Genomic DNA, 25,873 nt, shown 5'->3' with positions numbered 1-25,873 from the left:
GCGCTCTTTCAGGCAACGATTAGCCACGATTCACGATCGATCGCCGAGTTATTTTCCTTCCGTAGGCGTGGAACTGTTATCATCTCGGTGAACGTAATTCCAGGCCTAGTTCGGTCGGTGGTAATTTTACTTCACCTCGTTTTTCCGCCGTACATACCTAGAAAGACCGCGAAACGGTTATCGAGGTGTGCATCGACCGCGTCGCGAAACAACCGGTCTACACGTATCAGGAAAATTTATTGGCAACGTACGAACTAGTAGCTACGTTGAGTCTTCGCTGGCACGTGAAACTTGGTATCCTCAATTTTCATAAATTATGCCTGTTATCTGTTACGGGAAGTTAACAAAATATTAGAGCAATAATGTAGCTTAGTCTAGTCTCTTGATTTCTCAATATCTTCGATGAAGTCGAAACTTACATTGAGATACTTCTATCTAGAAATTAATGGAAATTGCTTGCTTTCGATATCAATTTCAAATCCGAAAGTCGAAATTTCAATTTTTACTCCTTTCGCGAGTAACGTAGAATTCGTTTGCCTTGGAATATTTTGTTCGTCAGCAAACTATCGAAATAAAGAAAAGTATCGTTAATATCAGTAGCATTAATTTCGATTTGATCGTACATCTGTCGACAGATTCGGTATAGTCGTAATTTAAAACGTTTGACCAATGGCAAACAGCTTTACGTGATATCGTTTCTGAGCGAGCCGTAATGTCAATGATACCATCAAATTTACATAAAGTACAAAATTTTGTCGGCGGTGTTGTACCTTGTCGGTTTATTTGCATGCATGACGATAATCGACGGGCATAATCGGTTTTCCAGTTGATCGGAGATAGGTAGTCGATTCACCAGTAGGATTTGCCATAGATAAACATCGATGGGACGTAGGATGAACTAGTATGAATGGTCGTGGCCCACTTAAGCTAGTTAATTTCCGAAAGAACCAGCTCCCGCCACGCTAACCACGTCGATAATTAATAGACTTCAGTCTGTGGCTAGCTGTTATATGATTTCTCGTGACATCGTACAGTCACCTTGTCTCGCGTGCTAAACTGGTGACAGGCTGCACACGATCTCGCTTCGATATCGTGTCAGTTAATCGATAAAATGTCTACCACGAAGACAATATAATAAGTGTATAATACAGGTAGGAGTTGCAACCTTAACGAGCAATGCGTATAAAAAGACGTATCTTAAAATAGCTTTTGACTCGCGAAAAATCAAAGATACGAATTATTGCGTATTTCTGCATGCTTGGCAGAACAAATTTTATGGGATGCTTTGCGATTAAAGAACACCTAACGGGTTATTGAAAGAAGAAGCTTGGAATTCCGAAGGCTTGGTATAAAGTTACAAGCAAACCGTTAATCGATAAGCTTCACTGTCATGAATAATCATGAGCTCCGAAGACATCCGATCTTACGAAGCCTAAATTAGTTTCCGTGCAAGCACTGTTAGCTTTCGTCAGTACCTTTTTGATATCGTGATTCCTGAGGAAGATAAACCTTTGAGCCGTGGACGATTGATTTAATGGAATTTCGATCAATATTGAAGGAGTGTCTTTGATGATTCTTGTGATTAATTCGGAATCAATTCTGGATGGATTGCGTCGAGCATGGTCGAGTTTATTTTCATTCGAAAAATGATTCGATCATTATGTGAAACGTAGATTGGCTTGTATTTCAGTTTGATGGCAAATGTCTACGGCCTCGTGAAATTTTCTTGGACTAGAAAAAGAGGGCAAACAGGAACGATATGTAATAATATAATAATAAAATATAATAATATATAAAAGTAATGGGTAGACGATCCATGATACGAAAAAGAAAAATAGAATTTATAATAAGGTCGTATAATACATATGATTTGTAATTAAATTAAACACACATGTACATGCGTTTTGTTAACAATAACTATTTGATCGTGTATACGCGTTTACATTGTAAAGTGCAGCTGCGGTTCCATATGCAATTCCATTCGAGGATTCGACATTCGAACGAATTAATTATTGCTACGCAATCAATATGACGGTTTTGGATCGGTGAATCCAAATGCACCTGTTCTCAAAGACTGTTGAATAATCAAGATCGTTAAACATTGGCCCAACTTACTTCTGCATCGTGTCAGCGTTCAGTGGAATTATTAGTGCATAAGCCATTCCTACCTGATATATAAGCTATTCCCGGAGTGAATGAAAAATGCACAAGCTACATAGAAGTCGTGACAAAGTTCGTATATAAGTCGTAGAGGGAAGGCATCGCTTGGTCTACCTTTTCAAAGTTCACTTCGAATTTAGCTCATCGTTTACGATGTGTCGGAAATGTCGAAAGATATACAAAATCAATTTTCGATAAAACTTTTATTAGTAAAAAAAAAAAAATAGAAAACTATATGTATAAGGATATCGATACGAACGGGGAAACTCAAGTAGGGTACGCGAATTCAATGGGGTATTTTGTTCGTTTATATCCTCTTGTACACGTTTCGCCTCAGTTTCTCCCACTGAAATTACGTTGATCTTAAACTTCCACGAGACCCAATCGAAAGTTCCATCGCAATTAAAAATTTTCACGTATTCGACGAAGAATTAATAACCATTCTCCACTGGACAGCGAAATGTAATTAGTCGTCTACATGATTGTAATTTTACACCTTGTCGATGCGCTCGAATTCGCTCGAATGGTTTTTATCAATCCGTTGCCTGAAGCGAGTAACATACGGTTACTCGAGTACGATTCAAACTTTACGTTCGAACAATTTATATTACGTCGAGTAATAGTAGCGTATTCGCGCGAGAGAATATACAATCCTTGCGGCGACAAGCGCAAAATATTTCCACGACGGTATACAGCTACAGTAGATATTACCGTGTGTCATAACCACACGGACAATCGATCAATTTGCCCGGATTACGTGGAAATAGTGTTCCACTGCAATCGTTTCCTAGTCAGGAGATTGGACTGGGGCTCGTTCGTTGTCGTTTTACTCTACTTTGCCACTCGATATTCGCTGATATACTTCGTGTTGACGCGCGACGCCGCGTAATTTTTACGATTTGGCCCTGACCCGTGCCAGGTGATCGACCATTTCCGGGAAAAATATCGCGCCGCGTGTGTTTGGCGAATGCACACCGACGACCGAAAATATAACTACGGAAGATTTAGTAGAGGCATAAAGTTACACGATAGATCTTAAGTTGGGACAGCGGTAATTCTAGTTCTTGTAATTTTAAAGGCTACTTTAATGTAATGGACCGCGCGTACATATATCAGTGAAAGGATTTGGTAAAGTATTATGGGAATGGAAAAGTACATTGTAAATGTCGCAACGGGTCGTTAGAGTAAATTGACTTTGGCACTTCAATCCTTTCGCTACTGTACTCCGGGAACTAAAAGCGTTTTTTTTGTACAAGGATAGTACACAATAGGTACCTTTTATCAAAGTGGATGGGCGTTTAAATGTTTTGTATAATTAGCTACAGCTCAACGCATATAAACGCTAACATATATCACGTTGTGTTTTATCGTGATTTTGTTTGATTCCCATTGTCTAATTTACATCGTCGCGACGATTCCAAACGTTAAGGTATTTTACCGTTTCGATAGGTAGCTTCCGAACGGTATAGATTACCGTAGGAGTTAATTGAATAAGGATCATGTTAATAGAATTTCGAAACCAAGCGTGTACGATAACGTTGTACGGCTGCATAGGGAGAAGAAGCATCAGACTAGGGTCAACGACAGTCTGAAATAAAGCTCGTTCTCGAATTAACTCGCTGCGATTCTTTCTCCCCTCCTCTTTGACCGCTGATTATTCTCGAACTTGGTTCTACCGTTTCGAAGACACTTTGTGCTTTGTGAAATTGTTGTTAAATACCGATCGTTGTTTCGTAGACGGCTGTGATTAAATTAACGCCAAGCCAATCGATAGCCGTTTGCCGAAGGACTCGATTATTATAAATTCCTCTCATTTGTCTCTTTCATGTACTTCATCGTGTGCACGTTAATGCGTTCTGCATCGTCGTTAAATTTTTCTGGATAATAGCTGAACGTTATTTACTCTACTGAAATCGTTATTAATCCGGTAAAATTTATCACGAGCTTAAATAGTATAAAAATTTTCGAATTCATCGCCCTATTCTTCTAATATCTTTGTGATAATTACTTTTGTAACATTTTTCTTTTCTTTTACAGCCGTGTTCGCTTTTCGTTCTATAAAAATGTTCTTTCCCGTCGTAAAAATATGTGAGAATTGCCGAATTAGGTTATTTAATAAAAAGAAGCTTTTATGGATTATAGGATTTAGGAATTAGATTTCTTTTAATGTTTTACGGATGAACGATTTTCGAAGAAGATAGCCGTGCACCGGCAGGAAAATCAATAAGACATGAATTTCGTATCCATTCCGGATAACTGGCTCGATGTAATATCACGGTCAAGAATTAAAATAGTTCAAATATTTAATACATTTTTATTACTGATATTCCTGATTTAATATTTCTAAAAATATCCAATATCTGTTGACAACTAGTACTGTAACAAATACATTAAAATATTAGGTTGTCCAGAAAGTTTCTTCCGTTTTATAAGGAAATAATAGATGCACAACATCGTTTGTTTTATATTATTTTATTGAATTATGTATGACCTATTTTGCTCCAATAGAATATTATTAGAAGTTCTCTACCTTACTTTATTACACCTATTTTATCTTAAATTGTAGAATTAATAATAAATTGTGGATAATAGAATGTGGTTAATTGCTTAGTTGGCAATTAACTTATTATAACGTTACTTCGGTTAAGTTAACGATTTGTCTGATACGAAGTTTCAGAAGCAAATAAGCCTAAACTGATTTCGCAACCCTTATGTACATACATATGTGCACAGGTATATAAGTATATGCGATACATGTATACGATCGCTGTCACTATCACGCAGTATCAATTTTCAACTACGAACAGCATAATACTTGTTTTGTTGCGTTTAAGTAAGCTGCATTAAAGTATTCTTATTACCGTCTTAAATCCTTCATAGTTGTCGAGAAATAACCTCGTCATGAAATAACCGCGCTGTACATAAAATCTGTGATTCACTCGAAATTCAAACTGTAGAAGCATTCATTCAACTGGGAATTTACATATTACTTCAACTTGCAGGTATTGCAGTTTTTACTACAAGCTTCGTTCAATTTAATAACATTTTTACCAACAACATTTTTGAGCTCTACATAACGGCGTTTTTTGCTTTGCGTTTAAAGTAACCTGTATAATTTTCTACAAGATCTTTCCTATTATCGCTTCGTGACACGAGTTTGACAAATCGCTCAACTTTTAACAAGTTCGCATTTTAAGTGGCCTGCCTCTATCAAAGTTCGTTTAACATGTTCGTAACATCTTAAACGAGGAAAAAATCAACTAAAATTCTCGCAACTGAGAAATTTACAACTTCTTCAGGCATAAAGATATTGCTGTCGCTAAGCTATTACCGATCCTTTCTACGCGCTCGTCTTCAATTTCCTGCCCGTTCCGCGACGTTTCGCAAAACGTTTGGCTTTGAAAAGCTTCGCGACAAAGCGTACTGGTCGATCGCATCAAAAAATTGTCAGACTACGAGTTGCATTCCAACAAATTGCAGGACTGTCGGTTTTCGTAGCGATGATTTCTGCTAAAATATCTCTGCTAACTTGGAATTGTTGGCTGCATGCTTCAAAAGCATGTCGCCGCATTTCTGTTTAATTGTACGTCGCTTTCTGGCTTTGCGAATAATGGCATTTGATGTGACCGCACACCGTCTCCTCTTAGTCCTTGCACGCGTGTCCTGAGAGCCAGGAAAAGAGGCGGAAAAAGAAAAAAATATATCTGCATACGTATCCATCGAGCATACAAAGGGAAATAATTCAACGACAGGCAGAATGTTCCTCGTCGAGTTTTAAAATCGTTCCCGTTACGCGAGCCAAGAGATTTGCCACAATGCGATGTTGTATGCACCGCATTGCAAATGTTTGTATGCACCGAAGCTTTGGTCGCGTTTTGTCGTCCTGCTGCTCGTAAATGGACGCGTCGTTCCTCAAAGGAACGCTTTTCCGGCCATAAAAGGTGCGTCTATCTTTCCTATCTCTCCTTTCGTCCTTTGGCAACTTATCAAAGAACGCACGTTTTTGCGTGTACCGCGAATCGCATCGCAGTAGGTTTGGATACGAACGTTTGGATACGTAGCTCTAGTCGCGATTGTCGAAAAAACAACGAAGATTTGAAGTGGATACGAGGATATTGTCGCTCGCAGATGATAAAGATAGCTCTCCGTTTTATTGAAACGCTACGTTCTACTCTTTGGTATTCACTTTGAAGTGATAAGTGTGAGAGAAGAGAAACGAAAAAATTGTTGTAGTCTTTTTAAGCAAACTCTTTTCTCCGTGCCGTTCGAGATCCGTGGTTGAAAATTTACAATTTTTACGAGTTTCCTGAATGATCGTTTATCTAAACTGTAAGCCTGTTTAACGTACCTCAACTTTAGTGATTAGTTGAGAGCCATTGACCTTCCGCGAAGCGTTTTGAAGTTTCGCCAGCGTTTCAACTAGCTTCATCAAAGTTCGAGCAAAGATAGTTCTCGGCTATTCGATGGACTCTAAAATCATGAGCGAAATAAGCCGCGACGTTGGCAGAATGTCAAGAACCTTTTTTTACGTTTACATATTACGGAAACGTCAATTGCCACCCTATCATTAATTTATGCGATATCCCCATGGAACTAACGTAATTCCACAATTTCACGTTATCGAGTGTATCGAAAGAAAATAAATTTCGTATCTGATAGATTCGTTTTATAATCCACCGTATTCTGTATGCATACGCAAGATAATCTACCGAAATGAAATATTCATAAATCTTGGAAAACTCGTACGCTCGGAGGAATATCAACACCATAAATTTTCTACGAGCATAATCGTACGCTCGCGATGAATAGACGTTATAGCTGGCAGCGTCTTTTTCCCAGCAATTATCACCTCTCTGATATCATTGCACGGTTTAACGTGGTTCCACGAAGGGAACGTGATTTTCACGGTTGAATTGAAATTTTATTCGAAAATGCAAACGAGAATCGCGGTGTGTGCTTTCATCCTTTTTCGTAAAAAACAAACTGCTCGCCGTAATATTGCGAGAAGAAAGAAAACGACGACGTCGAGGCGGAAGAAAACTAGGTTCCCTAGACACGAAAGACGCGGATATTCCGCCGAGTCGGCGCAAGCGTCGACCCTTTTCACTCTCGTTATCTGGTTTTCCTCGTAACCGAGTGTGTGCGCTCGGCCTCGAGTGCTTCTTCGTTATGACACGCTGGTCCAGAATTTGTCTAGGCGAACGACACCATCCTCCTCTACGTCTGTGCGCACACGTGTCTCGACAATTGACCGCCGAGACTAAAACTGGAACCTTCGAGACTTTTTCCCTTCTCACCGCAGAATTTATTCATGTTAAAATGGTCACTGTGGGGCTAATTCAAAGCGAAGTTCAACGTGGAGATAAATGTCGGCCAAGTTTGTACCTGCTTCAGGGAGTTGTTGAAGAACTCTTGCTAGATAGTTCCGCGGGAAGGAAAATGCTTTTGCAATAAGTAGGTTTTGTGCTTGCTAATAAATTCATGAAGGGGATGGACTTTTATCTAAAACATATACTTGTGAATCGTGTGAGTACCTTTTTTAGACAATTATATGGAAACGATAGTTGTTTACCTGTGAACTTTTCAGAGAAATTAAATTACCTGTGGTTTATGACATTTATAGAACTTATATTTAATAGTATTTTGATGTATCTTTAGATTATCGACCGTATCTAATGAAATAAATTATACTTTTGGAATTTGTACAGAGAAGATAATCGAACAACAATAGCGGTAGACAATACGTTTACTGCTTATATTATACAGCTAATTCGTTTGCGTATTTATAGTTGACATTCTTAGAATATTTACACTGTTACACTCAATTATTGATTTGGCAACCTTTATTCTATCGGCAACTACTTTTGCATATAAGCACATACTTCATTCTTATCTGTTCCTTACAAAGTTTATCTAACCTACTTCCACGATACTTAATTTCTCTTTTCTCTTTTGACGCGTTTATCGACAAAAAACCTTTTTAATGCGAGAACGTAAACCTGATTGAAACGCCACAGTACAGCATATTATACAGGGTGGTTGGTAACTGCTGGTACAAGCGGAAAAGGGGTGATTCTGAAGTCGAAAATATAGAATAAAAATTCGTCGTTTGAGGCTTTGTTTTCGAGAAAATCGACTTTGAATTTTCGCTCGATACGCGTGCACTTTAACACGTCTCGTTATAACGGATCTCACTGTAGATTTTTAAAAAAATTTAAAGAAATATTTGTATTCTATATTTTCGACTTCTTTTTTGCGTAGAATCACCCCCTTTCCGCTTGTACCACCAATTACCAACCACCCTGTATATTAATTATAACAAATAAAATGGTTCTAAAATTAGAGCACTAGGGATCGTAACTTCCTTTCTGTTTTCATTTTTAGTGATGCACATAACATTTCCTTTCCTTATATTTAATTAGAATATTTCTATTAATTATCCTGTATGCCTTGTCAGTGCATATGAAAATTATATCGACGAAATAAAATAAATAAAGTAAAATAATAATAAGATAAGGAAACTAAAGTAAAATAAATAATTGTGAAACAAAACAAAATAATTAACAAGCTAGATTACACATAGAAAATTCTTACATAGATTAAGTTTATCATTAACAATCACGATACTTCGTAATATTATCCAAGTTACATCGCGAATCATTGGGTTTCGTTAGATTTGTACAACTCTTAAATAAATTACGCAACGTAATTTCTCGGAATCTATTAGCAACATCGTCACGTCCTTGTATTTTTCTCAACCGTGTGATGTGGGATTCGACGAACGCGGTGAATAATTTAAAAAACAAACAGCTGATACTCCGTAGGTCTCGTGGACGATCTTTCCGTTCCCATCTCTCTCATTTGTGCTGTCACGGTTTACACGGTAGTCGTTTGAATCTAATTTAAGGTATCGATAACAACGCGAACTTAGTACTTACATGTCGATGGGAGGCGTTGCTATGAGGTGGATATCAGAATATAAATTAACGTGTGCAGTCGAGTAATGATGTGTTCTCATCTCGTTAATTTACCTATGAAACTCTCGTTTATAGAACCGGAATTCTGATTATCGAGAAGGGAATAAATATTGCTTCGGGTACTTGTTTCTCTATTTGTTATGCTACAGGCTATCGAGATTTCAGTTTATTACTTCGAGCATCGTTAACATGTCGTAACGGTAAACATTATATTATAGAAATGCAATCAAAATGATAATTTTGGAGTGTACGAGGTTTATCGCTACTGCGGATGTAAAACGTGAATAAATAACGCAGTTATTTCTGCTCACGAGTCAGTTCAGGTAATATGAAGAGATAACGTAAAATGTCAGGACACACTTAAAATAGAATTATCGTGCAAGATGTCAGGCGTGATTTAAAATCGGGTTAAAGTAGAATATTATATTCTCTGCGGCGAATAAAGGCTCGCTGATTACCTAATGTTTTTGATGGTGCTTTTTCGTAGAACTGCGAGACGTATGAGAGTAACACCTGAGATATAGTTGATGTTGAACTTATCTATTTCTATACGTTTCTTTTTCTAACTTCCTTCTTGCAGAATCTACGAGATGTAAAAACAAAAATGGGAATTAAAACGATAATAATCTTTTTCCAATAAGAAATTTTCTATTGAATACGCCGATTTCTACGCGTTTCTTCGCGAAATCTAAATCAAACAATAATCACATCATCGATGTCGTTCAGGCAGTTTATAGAATATGTCCACGAATTTAATTTACAAGGATTCTGTCAAACCTTACGACACCGTAAACTGCATTGCGTATAAACTTGCGCATATACAACTCTACAAGCCAGTACAGGTGTATCTATCAGAGACGATGTAACGAGTTGTCCGATACTAGCTCCTTAAACCAAAGAACGTGCGACAAAGAGCTGTTTGTCGGTTCAAGCGAATCGGCTCCTTCCGCCCCGGAAACAGCGATTCCTTCGAAAACAAGTAGCACGATGCTACAAACAGGAAGGCAGAAAAATAAAATCACCCGTTCTGGCTTTTAACTCATCGACCGATGAGAAAGGAACGGGGGAGAGGGAGATGGAGAGAAAGAGAGAGAGAGAGAGAGAGAGAGAGAGAAGGAGGCGAGAGAGTAACGTGGAAACGACCGGAGAAGCCGGCACAAGGTAAATCGATACGGGCCATGCAGCAGCCAAGGCTGACGGCCCTACGCTTCGTTCCGTCGTCTCTACTTTCTCTCCCGCTCGTTTCCTTGCGCCCCTATCATCCATTCTCCCTTTCCTACGCTCTTATCCGCACCCCCTTGCGCACAGATTATGGTGCTCCCTGTTAGCAATGGGAATGGAGCACCACTCGTTGTACAAAGTTTGCCATCGTGGCAGTGCCCCTTTTCTCCATCGGCTCATGGGCCTTGAAACTCCGTACGTTGAATGTTCTAGCTTCTCTTAAACGCGACCAATGCGGTGTCACGACAGCTTCGTGAATCACGAACAAAGATTTCCAACGCCGTTTGTTTTCCACCAATTTTCCGTTTGCTGGACTTTCTTGGCGTTTAGTTTCACGTATGGAGCTTCGGAACGTGAAAGAGGATTAAGGGACTCGCGGTCGAAGACCACCGGATTGTGCAATCCATAATGGAAAAGCGTGGAACGGTGGTAGTTATGGCCGAAGACCGCTGGAACGTACAATTCAAAACCAAAAACCGCTAAGTTCGGACGTTTGGTATCGGGAATGGCTGTGTTCAACTACTCGACAGTATCGAGTTATGAACTTCGACGCCACGAGTATCTATGATAATGCGTTCCAACGTTCGAGGACATCGACGAATCAATCGATGCTGCTATCCAATGTGTAATTCGATTTAGAATCTCGTTGTATCGCTCGGAAGCTCGCTGTACTATTGGCTTCGGAGGTTCTATCATTGCGTGCTAACGTTTGCTATCGTTTGTTCTACTTTTCGACCCAGTTTCCTGCAGAAATCGAATACTAATAGCGAAAACGATCAGCCGTGGGTGGGATGGATAGTTCGACATTGAGAACCATTAGGTTGTGTAACTCGACGCCCCGAACCTTCCAAGTATCTGTAATAGTGAACGTGTTTGTAATTTTCATTTGAAGTTCCTCGCAATTCGTCCTAGTAGATCGTTCGGAGCTCGGTAAGACAAATACCATATACCTCCAAGCGATGTTGATGCATATATCCACAATGATTTGCGGACTAGAAAATTCGCTTTCATCGGTGACAATAGAGCAGAAGTCGTAAATCCCTACACTTTGAAACTTTGTCGAAATCGAATCGTTCGGAATGATCAACGTATGTCTTGTTTGTTACTGGTGGTGTAAGTAATAAAATAAAGTTCTACTTGCGGAAAGTTTGTTGTAATATCTCTCGTCGTCTCGTTTGTGTCAGATTGTGGAGCGGCAAGTATCAGATAGCTAGTTCCGGAACCGCAACGTATAGTCATATTTGTGTTGGTTTTAAAAGGACGTAAAAACTTGTCAGATTAATGGTTCCGAGACCAGGTGTTTTCCGGATGATTCTGTTGTTTTTCCCTAGTTCCATTGTTTTGACGCGATTCTGTACACGACTTCGTAAATAAAACAACGCCCTAAACGAACTTCCATCCGAGTGAGAGTCAAGCTTTAATGTTCAACCGTGCTCGCTAAGGCAGGTCGAAAATCGTTAAGCCGATGTGCAAGTGGCATTTCCGGTTGATCTAACCGTTTGAAAGAACCGGACTGCGCCCATTGTGACAGGCGACGACAGACAGTTCAATCTACTTTACGTCATTCACCGTTGATGCTTTCTCCTCGGTCAAAGTTCAAGCGTCGAATTTCCATCGAGCGGCAAGGTAGGTCCTTAAAATTCCAACGCGTCGGAGACATGTGGGCGATGGATTTTTCAAAAATTTCACCAGTCGAACGCGAATCGAGGACAAAATTCGTTCAAAGATATTGCACTATATTTTCTCTGAAATTCGACCTATTTCATCGAGGATAATGATATATATGGTGGATTATAATCGCGAGAAAATTCAGCAAGGAAGATAGAAGCTGGCGAAGGATTTAAATCGCTTTACGGCAGAAGTACGCGTAAAAATTGATGTATAATGTGAGTCGTAACTTGAGCGTCGTATAGACATTTCGCTATCTTAATGCATGTACGGTAAAATACGTGGATCTTAGAATGCCCCTTGTGCGTCTATATACAGGGTGTCTAATATGTAGTTCGTAGCATAATTTGGGAAGATATGATTCTATGACAAAACAAGATTAAAAGAGTACGCTTAAATTTCGTCGTTTAAACCTTCGGTTTTCGAGGAAAATGAATCTAAGGATTTATTAAAATAATACCACCGTGTTTCGTTGTGCCTCTGCTAACAAAATTCCATCCTACATTGTGTATTTATTAAATTTGGTAATCGACAGCATAACTGCAAAACAAATGTTTAGTTTTTAAATAATTTAATTAATTAATTTACATATCGCTGTCGCCATACTTGATTATTCATTACATTTACTAATTGATCGCACAGGGAAACAGGAACATTCGCTTTTTATTCGCTTTTTAAGTAATCTAATTAATTAATATACAGGCATTGTTTGGACGTGTAACGTATGGTAAAATTTGTCAAACGAAGACTACCCGCTCGCTAAAATTAGCTCCAAGATAATTGGAAGTGCAAGAATTAACCTGTTAAATTTAAACTCTGCAATTACAGCAAATGTAACAAAACTTTCGAGCTTTCAACAAAATTTCTGTCATATTTTTAATTTCCCTCTGTTGCGTAGTACTAATTGTGCCATCAGTTGCAGACCACCCTTAGACTCGTGTACACGAAAAAAAGACACGCATACACGAACATGCTGCACGGATATGTAGAAAAGTTGTGCGAGCCTCTTGATGCCAACGCTACTTATCCACGCAGAAGTACGGGCGTAACCCCTCTAAATTTCCCCTAACCGCGGCTAGAATCGTATACGTTCATCTTTCTTTCTCTTCCTCTTCCGCTTTCTAGCAGTCTTTCTCGCGTATTCCTTCGACCTGCTTGTTACCACGATCCCTTATCTTTCGCACAATAGCCCTTGCTCTTTTTGACTGCGCGTGGCCTTGAGCAATGAACTCGAAAACCCGCAGATCGATTGGAGGGAACGAAAAAATACCAACTGGGATCTTGAGTTAAGGGAAGAAACTTTGCTTCACCACCAACAGTGCTAATTGACCAAGATCTACGAGATTCTTCTTATTTAACAGAAACTCGAGTGATGATTTAATCGAGTGACAACTTACTGCCGCTAATTGGAAGACTCTGAATACGAGAAGTTCGTGTTCGAAGGAAAGTTTTATGTTTGTACGTTCGAAGAGAAGACTGGTTATATATAAAAGGAATGTTTGCTCGTTGATTTTTAAACACCAGGATATTTTGCAACAAGACTCTTTTAATGAAGATTTAGAGCGTGAAACGAAACGTGAGAATATTACTTCACTTTTAATTATTTGTTTTAACGAGTATGATTGAAGTAATATTTAATATCATTTAGTATCCCGAAGCTTTAGGATAAGATGAAAATTTAAATATCTCATTTGAGAGAATTTCGATTTATTTCCATTAAAAACGTGTAATTCGAACGTATTTAATAAAGCTTCGCTCGCGCCAAAACTAATTGTTACAGATTGTACGCGTCATCTACAAGCTATTAGCAGTTTAATAATGGGTCGATCTCGAGTAACAATCCGCGTCGTGACACGTTCATTTTCCACTTTGGTTGCGGAGAGATCGCATTCTGAAGTGGCTAGCAAACGGTGAAGTACTACGATCGGTCATATCCCTTGAGACCTGTATAGAACACGATGCACACGTTTCATTATTAAAGCACGGTTGTGTAACTCCATTCAGTCGCCTGGCACGTTTTACCTTGTTTCTTGCTGCCGCGCCGCTTTGAAGAGATTTCGTGAAATGAACGGCCCCTTTCGCCAGAGGCTTCATTTTTTATGCAAAGTGCTTCAAAGAAAGAGGCAGCGATTCTTCCAGCGTATTAAAACAGTTCCAATCTATAGTTATGCTTAACAAGCAATTTTCATCGAGTTGAGTCATTTTTATTTCGTATACTTGCTTTCTTTTCCTCGTAGACTTGTGATTTCTTTTCTTCAATTTTCTGAAAACGGAATATGAACATGAAAATTAATGCATACTACTTATAAGTTTTTGACGTATAAGAATGGGGAAATTTTTGCACATAGCTCACTTTAGTATCGTAAAATCGTAAGTAACTTTTATAATTCCATCAGTCGTTGAACTCGAAACAGGCCCAAATCTGATGAAGTGGAATTACGATCTTGGCAACATAAGACCCGAATTTAATCTCTAAGATCTAGAAACTTAAGTCTGCAACAAGGGGAGATTCCGGGTTGATTCCACTCAGGTCCTATGACCCCACGGACATGGAAGCCGACATTTCTCTACTTTACGGATATGTGAGTCGAGGCCTTACAATCTTGGGGTGGTTCGGAACGCATTCCACGGCGGCAAGGAATTCCGATGGCGGAACTCAGATCCCACGACTCCGATGGTGGGATTCGATCCTCAGAATTTTACTTCCTCATATATATATATATATGAGTTTCTGCCAACAGAATTTTCACTACGATTGATTAGGTTGACGTAGAATTCGATCTTATTTTACGTAGATACAATTATACTACGAATATCGTAGACGTTTTATTGATTTATTATTCAAAGCTTTTAGTGCACATTAACGATGTCTCTTTGCAAATGTGCAAATACAGAAGTTCTCCGATATGTCATCACTTCTTTCGCCATCTTTTCGCAAATATACGGCCGTCTAATATGGTCGGAATTTTCGATTCACGATTTTGTATTCTGCGTCCTATTGTTCGTTGGTAATAATTCAGCAGGTTTTGTCTACGCGTCGCAGTATCGGTTATCGAGATTGCACAATGCCGTCCATACGCGGGAAATATTTATGAAGGCATCTTGGATCGATGGTCGAAGCCGATGAAAAATAAAATCGGCTCGTCGAACAGTTCGCCCTCCGTTCGCTAATCATTCGTGAAGGGGAAAGAAACAGGAAGAGGGTGAACGGCTCGAAGAAACGATGAAAAGTTCGTCCCATTTCGAACAGTAATCCTGGCATGTCGTTATCGAGGACAATTGCCATTTCGAGGATCGATGAGGGACAACGGAAATATATTCCGGGCAACGAAAGAAATATAATTCCGATTAATTGGCTTGGGATCGATACGAGAAAAATGTTTCAGACGAAGATAACGGTATCCTAAGGTATTCGCGAAACAAATTCATAAATTTCAGTGAATTAGAATTGTAGTTTTTAATTTTACAGATCTGATTGAAAATTTTTAATATGGGGTCGTTAGATAGATACATTCTGGATAAGACTTTGAATAGCATTTCGCGTGTTTTAAGATTATTTAAAAGAATAATTCGTGTACCTACGATAGATGATTATCAACGCAAGTTATTTCTACAGAGCGTGATATTTTTCGTGCTGCTCGGTACCAGTTATGATCGGATCAACTTTCTTCGTGTTAAAGACGTCTTGCGTAATACTCGCAAACTACTTTGAAAAGAATTTAATTTAACGATTTATAAATCACGATTTCTTTTATCAAACGAACAAATCAAATTATTCTCCCGAGTATCGAGCACTATACTGCCAATAGGTTGAAGCAATATCGACGAATCAACTGTACGCGCGTTTTGTTCTTTGTCGAAATAATTACGCAATTACGTTATTCCGCGAAAAAGTGTGAAGAAATAATTCCCGATAATTGTTCGTATTGGGATTGAATAGAAGTTATTCACGGAACGATGGTGATTTAACGGCGCGACGTTGTGCGAACTTTGAGATCGACACCGACATTAATGTGGCTTCCGTGAGCGCGTTTTATTGTAGAACTGCGGATCCGCAGGTCTGAGGAAACTTACCCCTTTTGTAAGGGCGAGTTTACGCGAGAAAAGCTTCCCGAAGTTCCGTCAAGTACCAGACACAAGACACAATTACTCTGTGAAGTACGCCTCCGTCTCCCGTCGGAAGAGAAAAACTTGAAATATTCCAGCTGATATCGATTTAAGCCGGGATTAGGGAACTTTCACAGCAGCGGGATAACATCGATGTTACTGGAAAAATTATTAAAGCCACCAGAGCATGCTCGGTTGATATTTGTTCCCTTGTATTTCCTACTTTAAAAGTATTTATTTCGTCGAAGAAAAATGTTACGTAACGATTCCAATAAATACATATTTGTGTCGTGATTTATAATTTATTTTCATCGTATATTATTCGTAATTTCAGAAAATAATAATACGATGTTAAGGTTCTCAGATGTGGACGTATAATAAAAGTAGAAACTGTACTGATATTGCTACGAGTGAAATAAATGTTTTGTGTTTACGATTTTGAAATAAAAGGCACGAGAAGGATAATATTCGATCTATTTTTCTTCTTATTGCAAATTTTACTGAAGTACGCAGGCTGTTCGTGTAAGCACGCCATAAATATTGCGCCGCGAGCCGGCAATGAAATATGGTACAGGCGAAATGAGTTTAGAGAGGGTTAGTAAATGTCAGATGAATTTTAGGACGTCTAAAACCTCGAAAACCATTTACGGATAGGTTTATATCTTTCGATATATTCTCTCTATGTTACTATGTTAAACGTAGTAAAACTTGCCTTTCCGCGTAACTATGTCAAACATAGGAAGCTTAATAAAAAATGTACGAAAGGAAACTAACAATCTCTTGGTACCTTTATTAAAATTCTTATCGTTTCTGTTACAGGATGACAGTACTGAGCATCCTACTCGGAGTCCTCGATTGGAATCGCAATATTTTCTGTGTCTTTCTACTGTGGGAATACTTCGTGGGATACTTAGTCATTTTCGTGTTATCCATGATAGTAGAATTTTCCATCTGCTTTCTGGCTACAAGGGGAAGCATCCTGGACACTGCAGCCAGAGCTCCAATGCAATATATTCTCTATGTTCGACTTCGTAAGTAATTCAAAATTAACTCGCAAGTGTTACAATGAAATGTAGAAATGAAATGCAATAGAAGTGGAACGAGATACTATTTTAAATCGTACTTTAATGTATTTTAAGCCGATATGGGTCATAATTAATGGAAAAAGGGAAGATTGTATACATAAGCAGTAAAAATACATTGCAGAAGTTTCCTTGGCTTCTGCGCGCTACAGCTTTTATTAGAATTCTTTATAAACAAAGAATCGTGTCTTGTCGATTTCAGTGCTACCGGTTGTCTTCACCACGATTAGACGAGATATTTATGGTATCGAAACCCTAACGCAAACCAGTGCAAAAGAGAAATTGAAGTTGAAAATAGGTACACGTATGGTCGCGTGTGATTAATTTACTCGTAAACGAACGTATCCATCGCATAATGAAAGAACGAAAGCCTTTTAAGAAATGAAAATTTAATGCAAGTGTTGGTAACTTCTACGTTGGTATTCTGTGTACTACGTACCTGAAATCGTTCGCGTTTTTGTATTAGGAAATGATCATACCTGAAATTGAAAAATACGAGAACAAATATTTGCTGGTAGTAGCCGTAAAACGACACGTACTATATTACAGGCGTCAAGCGTCGGTATTGATAAAAGATTTTTTTGCCAAAAAGATATTGTCAATTTTAAAAAACGCCGAAAAGTATGAAATAACGTGTATTTTACTCGCATTCTATTTAGGCATATATTCATCCATGGTTAAATTACCCACTTACTTACTGAACAGTATACTAGATATATTGAGATCTTCAAAAATTGCAAAATGCCGGTAAATGTTTCTAATATAGCAATGCTTGAGCGCCATACTAAAAAAAACTACACCTCGTTTATATTTATATCATTCTAATTTCAACAAATTTATGTTTGATTGAATTAACACAAGGTCACCAAGAACATGTTTCAATAGTGGGCAAATTGAAAAACGCTGGTCAAATTACGCTCAATGTATTAATAGTATATAGGTTAATGGAACTATATATATACAGCAAGCTTGTCTCTAACTTAAGATACAATCGTTACAATTATTGACCTTATACAATTTGAAACGGAAATAAACTGTATATTAGTAGTATTTTTAATTTTTCGCCGTCTTCGAGAAGGTTACGATATATTTAGTACGCTGTTTAATAAGAAAATGGGTAATCCGACAATTGTCGCTTATTTGTCTAAATAAAATGCAAATAAGAAATTATTTCACACTGTTTAGCGCTCTTCGAACTCGGTAATATCACAAAATCTTTTATTTCATATTTTTCAGTGAAGCGATCAATATCGCGGCACCAACGTGAAACGACTTTCATTGTCGTTAATAAGACGCTAATTTGTTTCTATCTATGTATTATTTATTTCAATTCTAAATTCTTATTAATGAATAAAAAGTTGTATAGGCTGTCCAACCCCGCATACGAATAAGAAATAAACCAGCTGTATTCCGCCAGCGATATTATACTCTGAACAATGATAGGGAAGGATATTTCTATAACTTAATAGTGTGTCACGCATCATTTCGCTATGAAAGTAGACTTATGCCCGAAAACGAATCAGCAGAACGATGTTTCGTACAACGGAAACACGAGTCGAAGTTTATATTGCGAAATGCATTTGAAAGCGCTCGACCAGGCTTCTGTTTCGGAATCATCTCGATATCGCAGAATTTGCAGAACAACGAGAGCACTGAACGTACATAAATGAAATCGGTGAACAACGAATTGTTTGCAACAACGATAGTTAACAAGCAACAAATCGGAGAAATTTTACAAACAGTACCGATCGGTGGTCTATCTCGGGAAAACGCGAAAGATTTCGTCCCGACAGCACGATTCAATGCTGAATAATCGATGAACCTACATAAAAATTAGATTTTTGCAAAAAGAAAAAGGTAGTTTACAAAAAGCAAAAAGAATCATGCCGATTGGTCAAGTCGTTTCGAACAAATCTGCGAACATTCATGAAAAAAAAAATACATGTCGAATTGAGGTACCTTCTTTCTATTTCGAAGAATTTTCCATAAAAATTGGAAACCATCGAATTCAAATACCAAAATTGTCAGCCGTTAAGTTATATATAATATTCGATGCGGAAAATCATCAAATAATGGTATGCGAATCTGAATAAAACCATTGAATTTCAAAACGAAAACCGCTGCAACGTGCAATTTGAAACGGACCATGTATATCACTGAAAATGTGCAAGTCGATAGGTATCGAAAATTCCTGATTAATTTAATACGATTGGGAAATTATTCCTTACAGAGGTTGAAAATATTTCGAAGTCATTCTGCGTATCACGTTAATCAGGCTGTTGTAGATCAGAGATTAGAATTGTTAACGAAGCTTTTGCCCGGCGTCGGTAATCATAGGAATTAGATGGTAACCAATCTGGAGATACGTACCATGGGTTTCGTTAAAGGAAGATTCATCGGTGGCAACGCGAAGCCACTTCTCTCTTGTCGACCCTCCTAATTTTCGCAAAGCAAGGGCAGAATATTAATAAGAATCAAATTTTAACCATAGAATCCTGATCGTAATAAATGATGGTTCGTGAGAGTAGTGGTGTATAGATCGTCATCTCTGGGATTTCTTTCGAAATTAGAACAATTAAGTTGCTGCTACGATTTACTTCGCTTTCGTCATTTAATATTAGCTATTTATATAAATTTAATATCGAACAATGATATCAAATTCTTAATTAAATTTAATGCAAAATGCATAGTTTTGTTCAAATAAAAAGTATCGTACAGAATAGAAGAAGAAGAAAGATTGATTTATTCTTTCCAATCATTGTACTGTCTTTTCTTCGAGAGACTGTTTTAACAAGTATTTCTTCCACTCTCACCTTTCCGTCTGTACACTTTTGCTGCACAAAGATGAACGTGAAATGTTCTGTCTCCTTGACCATTAAAAGGAATAGGAAGTCGAGACGTTCCTTTCTTGTACTTTTTCCTGTTGGAGCGTCGCTGTTCAAGTGGCATTCTAATCGTCCATTATGCTAATGTAATGAATCTATTTTTTTGATAGAAATTCCAGTATTATTCCAGTATTAATCCAGTATTAATAGCACCGCGTACCTTGCCAGCATTCGTGTAATTCCTTTCGCTGAATTTTTTCACAATATGCAAAATTTCCACCGGTTTGGAATATATTTGCAAGCTTGGGAAGTTCGATGAGTTTGGAAATTTACGTACTTAGAAGTTTCAGGGTTCGATTAGTTTATCTGCAAAGGCGAATCCGATGGAAGATTCGCAATATACCGATTTCTTCTTGAGAAACTCATTAAATTTCGCACACGTTTACGGAGCAAACTTTCCGGGGCTTTGCACGCGTTCTTAATTCAGGAAAATCATGTTCCATGTTTTTCTTCCGAAGTCTGCTGTATATCATTGTTAAACAAACTAAACTGCGATAAACGTAGGAAATCTGGGCAGATTCTTTACCGGGAAACAGAAAATTGCTGCGCACCTTTTTAGTCTCAAAATTTATATTTCTGCTTTCTGAGCGAGAAAAAATGTTGGAAATATCAAGGCGAAATAATACACAAACGTTTGATCTGAAAAACAGTGCGGCGGTCACATCCATATATATTCGATTCATCTCGTTATTCTCGGTACATTAAATATAATACAAAATTCATCGAATAAAATTAATCGAAAGATATTCGCGCATTTCTGTATTATACTTCCAAGGGAATATATAACGCTCGAATATCTGTTAAATAGTTTCAAAATCTAAAGCTAAGGAAAATAAAAACTGAAATGTTCGATGCTGTTGGTTATTCCTTGAGCTTCATTAAATGAACGCGTATATCGAATTACTTAGATATTAAATCGTCAGCAGATCGATTACATGGAAAGAATTGCACGTAGTTTTGGAACGTACGAAGAAACATGGGGCGCATGGATGTATGTACCAGTGTCCATGTATTAAAGGTTTTGGAAACGATCCAACTCGAGTCTGCTGTTTCTCCAGCAGATCTGGTGCATCTTTAGGAAGAATTCGATGGAAATTCCGATCACATACAGCTGATTGGTCGGATGCGTATAGAGTGCCAGACCACCGCCATTGCAGCTTGTACTTCTCTTCGTCTGTTTTGTTCCATTTGCTTGATCTGATTTCGATAGAAGACGGTGAAAATTAAGATAATAATGCCGTTTCGTATCAGTGGCAAACGTATATGTAAAAAATGTAATAAATATGATTAATGTAATAAATGTAAATGTAAAATATGAATGTAAGAATTTAAATGTAAAAATGGGAATATAAAATGTGAAATTCATATGTAAGATGAATATGTATAATTCATTTGTATCGTGGTAAAACAAACTTCGAGTAAAGATCGAATTTTATATATAAACTGAGATAAAAAAAAAAAAAACAGAAAAATAGAAATTTGTAAAAAGTTGACGTACAAAATTTATCGTATTCGTATGTCTTTTAGGTTGCCACTAAGAAGACTCGATTATTTCGTATCGTGATTCAGAAATCGAAGTCCAACGAATGGAAAAACAATCTAAACGTTCCGAGCAATCTTCTCTTGTGCAATGACGTTTTTATTCGATTCGGCAAACTGTTTAGTCACTCTCTGATAATTTGAGTAAATAATTGTCAGAAATATAAATAATTCTTTGCTTCCTTTTTTTTAATTCTATCCGCCGTGTCAAGTCGTACCAGTGCAATCGTATCTGGTTAGCATAACGAATACAGTTATAATAAAACCGATTCTGACTCACATAGGAAAATCGTGTTCGTAGCTAATTAGGACGGACACGTTTGCTATTGTACGGAAACTATCGGAAGTAAACACATTCTGCAGGAACGTGCCATATCCTTTTAGGGAAGCTATCCGTGGCTCGATGTTCGAAGAGAAAGCATTGTCGATATCTTCAAACCTTATCCGGCGTGAAGCTACGGCATTTACGTCGACATATTTTTCTTTCATCGAAGAAATGGCAACGAACCGTGGTCAAGGAACAGACATTCACGAGACACTCGACTTCACCCGATTCAGATAACTTTTCTTCTTTTCCATCTTGCTGACAAATAAAATCAAACAAGATGACCATGAATATCTGTATGTTCTTACTGATTAAATCTAATAAAGTGTACAAGAAAATAATTTAAAAGTGTATAAAGAAATACAGGAAGAAGCGGTGGAATAATATGTAAATGTACGTAAATGGATATATGCAAAATATTAGATCGTCCGAAAAGTTTCTTCTTATGCACGAATAGAACGAATTGGATCATACCTAATTCAATAAAGTAATATAAAACAGAAATTGTTGTTCGTCTATTATCACCTTATGAAACGAAAGAAACTTTTCCGACAAGCTGATATAATAATAGTAAATTAGCAGACTGAAGTGCTTGAAGAATTCTACGATATAGTAAGAATACTTTCGTTTTGTTACAAAATTTTCTATTTTTGCTCCGGTAAGAAGAAAGAACTTAAAACTTTATCAAACTTTGTTTCAGTGCTTTTATTGGTAGAGACTGGCTGGTTGTGCGCAGGTATAACGTGGTTAGCGCATTTCTACCAAAGCTGTACAAGCATCGGCCAAGTGAAAGATGTAATGTTAGGTAAGCTTTTCGCAAAAGGTGTCCGACACTTCTAATTCCAATAGGAAACAGAAACGACATTTCGAATGAACGGTGATACAGCTACCAGAAATATAATTGTTCGGAAAATACAGAAGAGAAACTGATCTTATTCGTTTCTAATTTCCAATTTTGTACTTGTATCGTTGTTCTTTCGAAATAACGACTCGTTGTGCGAAAGGAGCTACGCTGAGAGAATTCTAGCTATCGTAAAAGTAATTTTTATATCAATTAAATCCCGAGGACGGAGATGATGCCCATACTAACAATAACGCTCGCTTTAGTTGAATCGCGTGCGAATGAAATTCCACGACGCCGAAACGCTCTGTGAAATGTTGGTTTCCGCGGTATCTTTGTAATTGCATAAACCAAGGAACGCGTAAACATACTTGCGTCTGAAATCAGAGCAAACACGATTTTAGCTTTCATTTTCGCCGCAGGTTTAGTGGTATCAAATTGGTGCGTATTGGCGTCGGTGATGGTAACGGTGTGGTGCACATACGACGCTGCGGGTAGATCGTGGGTAAAAATGAAGAAATATCAACGCAGCATGAGGGAAGCGGAATCGAGATGCGGTAAATTGCATTACAACCGAAGCGGTAGCAGAAACAGAAACTGGCGGCAGAGGTAACAATTTACGACTTACGATTCTTATTTCACTTCTCACGCCTGACTTATTATCGTCTACTTCCACTGATATCTTTATCCCCATGTTACTTGATACGGGATAGTTAGTGGAGGATTGTCGAGTCTTTGTTCGCCTTTTAAAGTCTTTCTATCTATCATATATTGAGCAATATAAATAGAGTAAATAAATAAAAGTTGAGAGAAGATTAAGCAACAAATGAAACAAGTAAGATGATATAAATAATATAGAAAACGATTGGCGAATGAATTTAACTAAATTATGAATTTGACAATTAATTGATGAATTATGAATTTAAAATAATGAACATTCGGTGCTTGTAGAAAAGTTATACGAGCGTACCAGGATAGCTGGGACAACAGATGCAGACTTTTATTCTGCTGCATGGGCAATTCCGATAGGAATCGAGTAAGTGTTGTCCGAAATGATACGCCTTCTTCAAAGATTTGCTTCAGGTCGGTGCAAGATGCTTGATCTCTTTTCTACCGAATTGTTTCAAGCAACATTATCGATTTGCATTTAACCGAGAAACGCGATGGACATTTTGACGTCAACTTGCATACATACATGTCATTATTTTCATTGCTACGTATAATGATATTCATCTGATGATAGCTATTCATCGAACAGCGAGGTCAAAATATAAATTATTTTCATCGAATAAATTTGTGCTCTTGCGTTCTGTCTCTTTGAGCGTAAACGATCGAAGAAATAAAATTAAAGTTAATATTTTCGATAATATTGGTTCATCATTTTATATTGATTTTATATTTTCAGTAACGATATCTGATGATCTAATTTAATTGCCGAAAATGTACTCTTTACAGTTGAAATATTTAAAAATGCCGCAAAGCGTTTGCATCGATCTGATAGAAGCAGCCTAGATTTTCAATGAGATTGATTCCTCCCCAGAATTCGTTCGCAGACATCGCCAGATTATTGAGCGACTTTTTCCGAGACCTTGACGTGGTTCCATCGGACGTGGTCGCCGGTCTGGTCTTATTGAGGAAGTTCCAAAAAATCGAACGGGAACTGATAGTGAAGCAACGAAAGAACGATACGTACGAGTTTCTATCCGGTGTGCCAGTTACACCTCGCACTAAATTCCTGTCCTTGACCGAGGATGGTGATCTGGGCCACTTTCAATCGGCCATTCATTACATGCACTTTGCCCTCGCTGCTTACGGCTGGCCCATGTTCCTCATTAGCCATTCCACCGGTCTTTGTCAGCTTTGCACGAGGTAACGTTACCGTGAACGCATGTCGTGATTCCAGGTGTTAGCGTCAATTGATTTTTCAACGATGTTTCGCGCGATTACTCGACAAAATCGATCGAGTTTCGGTTTTCAATTATATCCATTATAGTTTTTACCGCGCTCGTTTCTCTATAAAGGAATTTCGCTCTGTTTTCTTTCCGTTCTCTCAGAAACAACGCGAGTTTCCACCAAATTCTCTTTTCCTTCCTTCGAGATTCTATCGCACTCTCCGATTACATTTTTATTTGTTGCAACATAAATTTGAAATTCGCTACGTCGTAAACGTTTACCCAATCGTAATCTTTTATTTAAAGAATCAGGATACGAGTCTCTCCACCAAAGTTGTTCGTCCAATCAATTAGCCGCGAGTAATCGGCACGCGAAGCATCTGGAACCGTTTGCATGCCCGGACTAATTTCTAGAGCGAAAGCATCGAGGAAAATAAGATGTTTGGAACTTTGTGGCAGATTAAGATGCGGCTGTTTCCCGTGCGGCAGGCACGAAGACGAGGCGACCGTTGTGGAAGACAATTGTTGCCAGTGCAATTACGCCGCACTAAGAAAGATGGTTGACGTCGCTGAGGTGGAGGTCATTTATGCGACTTTTCACGTCGACGTCGGTGAGACGCCGTTCTTCGTCGCGCTCGATTACACGAAGAAAAAGGTTTCGCGCGTTTCCTCATTGATTCGCATGCATCGAACCGCGTTTGCTCGAGAAACAGCGAACACGAGAAGAATTAGAGATAGAATAGAGATAGGCCCTCTAGGTATCTCGCGATGCTCGTTCGCGACGATATTCGTCGACAAGCCGATCGAATTCTTCGCATAAAAGTTGCAATCTGCACCGCTGCGGATTTCGAGATTAAAGCAAATTGCGTATTTTGGCTGCTTAATTGTAGAATAAATGGTTCTCCTTTAGCGAGTTCATGAATTTTTCAATGGCTATTAAGCGTGCCATGACGGCGAACTTCGTCGCAACGACATCCGTGAGAAGTTACCTATTATAAATATATGTATAGCCGTATGTATAGAGTCATCGTGTGGGAATTGTAGTTTAATCCATAATGAATAAGTTACACCATTTTGCTTAACTCTGTTAAACTTCTCGCGAGTTTAATATGTATTTAAAAGTATCCATCTTTGAATAATTCAATAACTATTTAATAATATACGATACCTGATTAG

At 38.1% G+C, this 25,873-nt stretch overlaps 2 protein-coding genes across 17 annotated transcripts in view; one reads left to right on the top strand and one right to left on the bottom strand.

The window, feature by feature from the left end:
- Positions 1-25,873, bottom strand: part of LOC126870823 (transcription elongation factor 1 homolog) — a 222,825-nt gene that overhangs the window by 108,133 nt on the left and 88,819 nt on the right. The gene's annotated exons all lie outside the window — the stretch shown is intronic.
- Positions 1-25,873, top strand: part of LOC126870828 (diacylglycerol lipase-alpha) — a 53,341-nt gene that overhangs the window by 16,342 nt on the left and 11,126 nt on the right. For all 12 annotated transcript variants that reach the window (XM_050628874.1, XM_050628880.1, XM_050628871.1 and 9 more), the window contains 6 exons: positions 16,953-17,164; positions 22,665-22,769; positions 23,228-23,414; positions 23,757-23,841; positions 24,346-24,674; positions 25,157-25,352. In XM_050628874.1, the coding sequence (XP_050484831.1) occupies positions 16,953-17,164; positions 22,665-22,769; positions 23,228-23,414; positions 23,757-23,841; positions 24,346-24,674; positions 25,157-25,352 (1,114 nt within the window). The remainder of the gene's footprint in view (positions 1-16,952; positions 17,165-22,664; positions 22,770-23,227; positions 23,415-23,756; positions 23,842-24,345; positions 24,675-25,156; positions 25,353-25,873) is intronic.

This window comes from Bombus huntii, chromosome 11 (assembly GCF_024542735.1).
Source record: "Bombus huntii isolate Logan2020A chromosome 11, iyBomHunt1.1, whole genome shotgun sequence".
NCBI classification, from domain to species: Eukaryota; Metazoa; Arthropoda; class Insecta; order Hymenoptera; family Apidae; genus Bombus; species Bombus huntii.
Note: the sequence above shows the minus strand (reverse complement) of the source record. Positions and strands in the feature narration are given on the sequence as shown.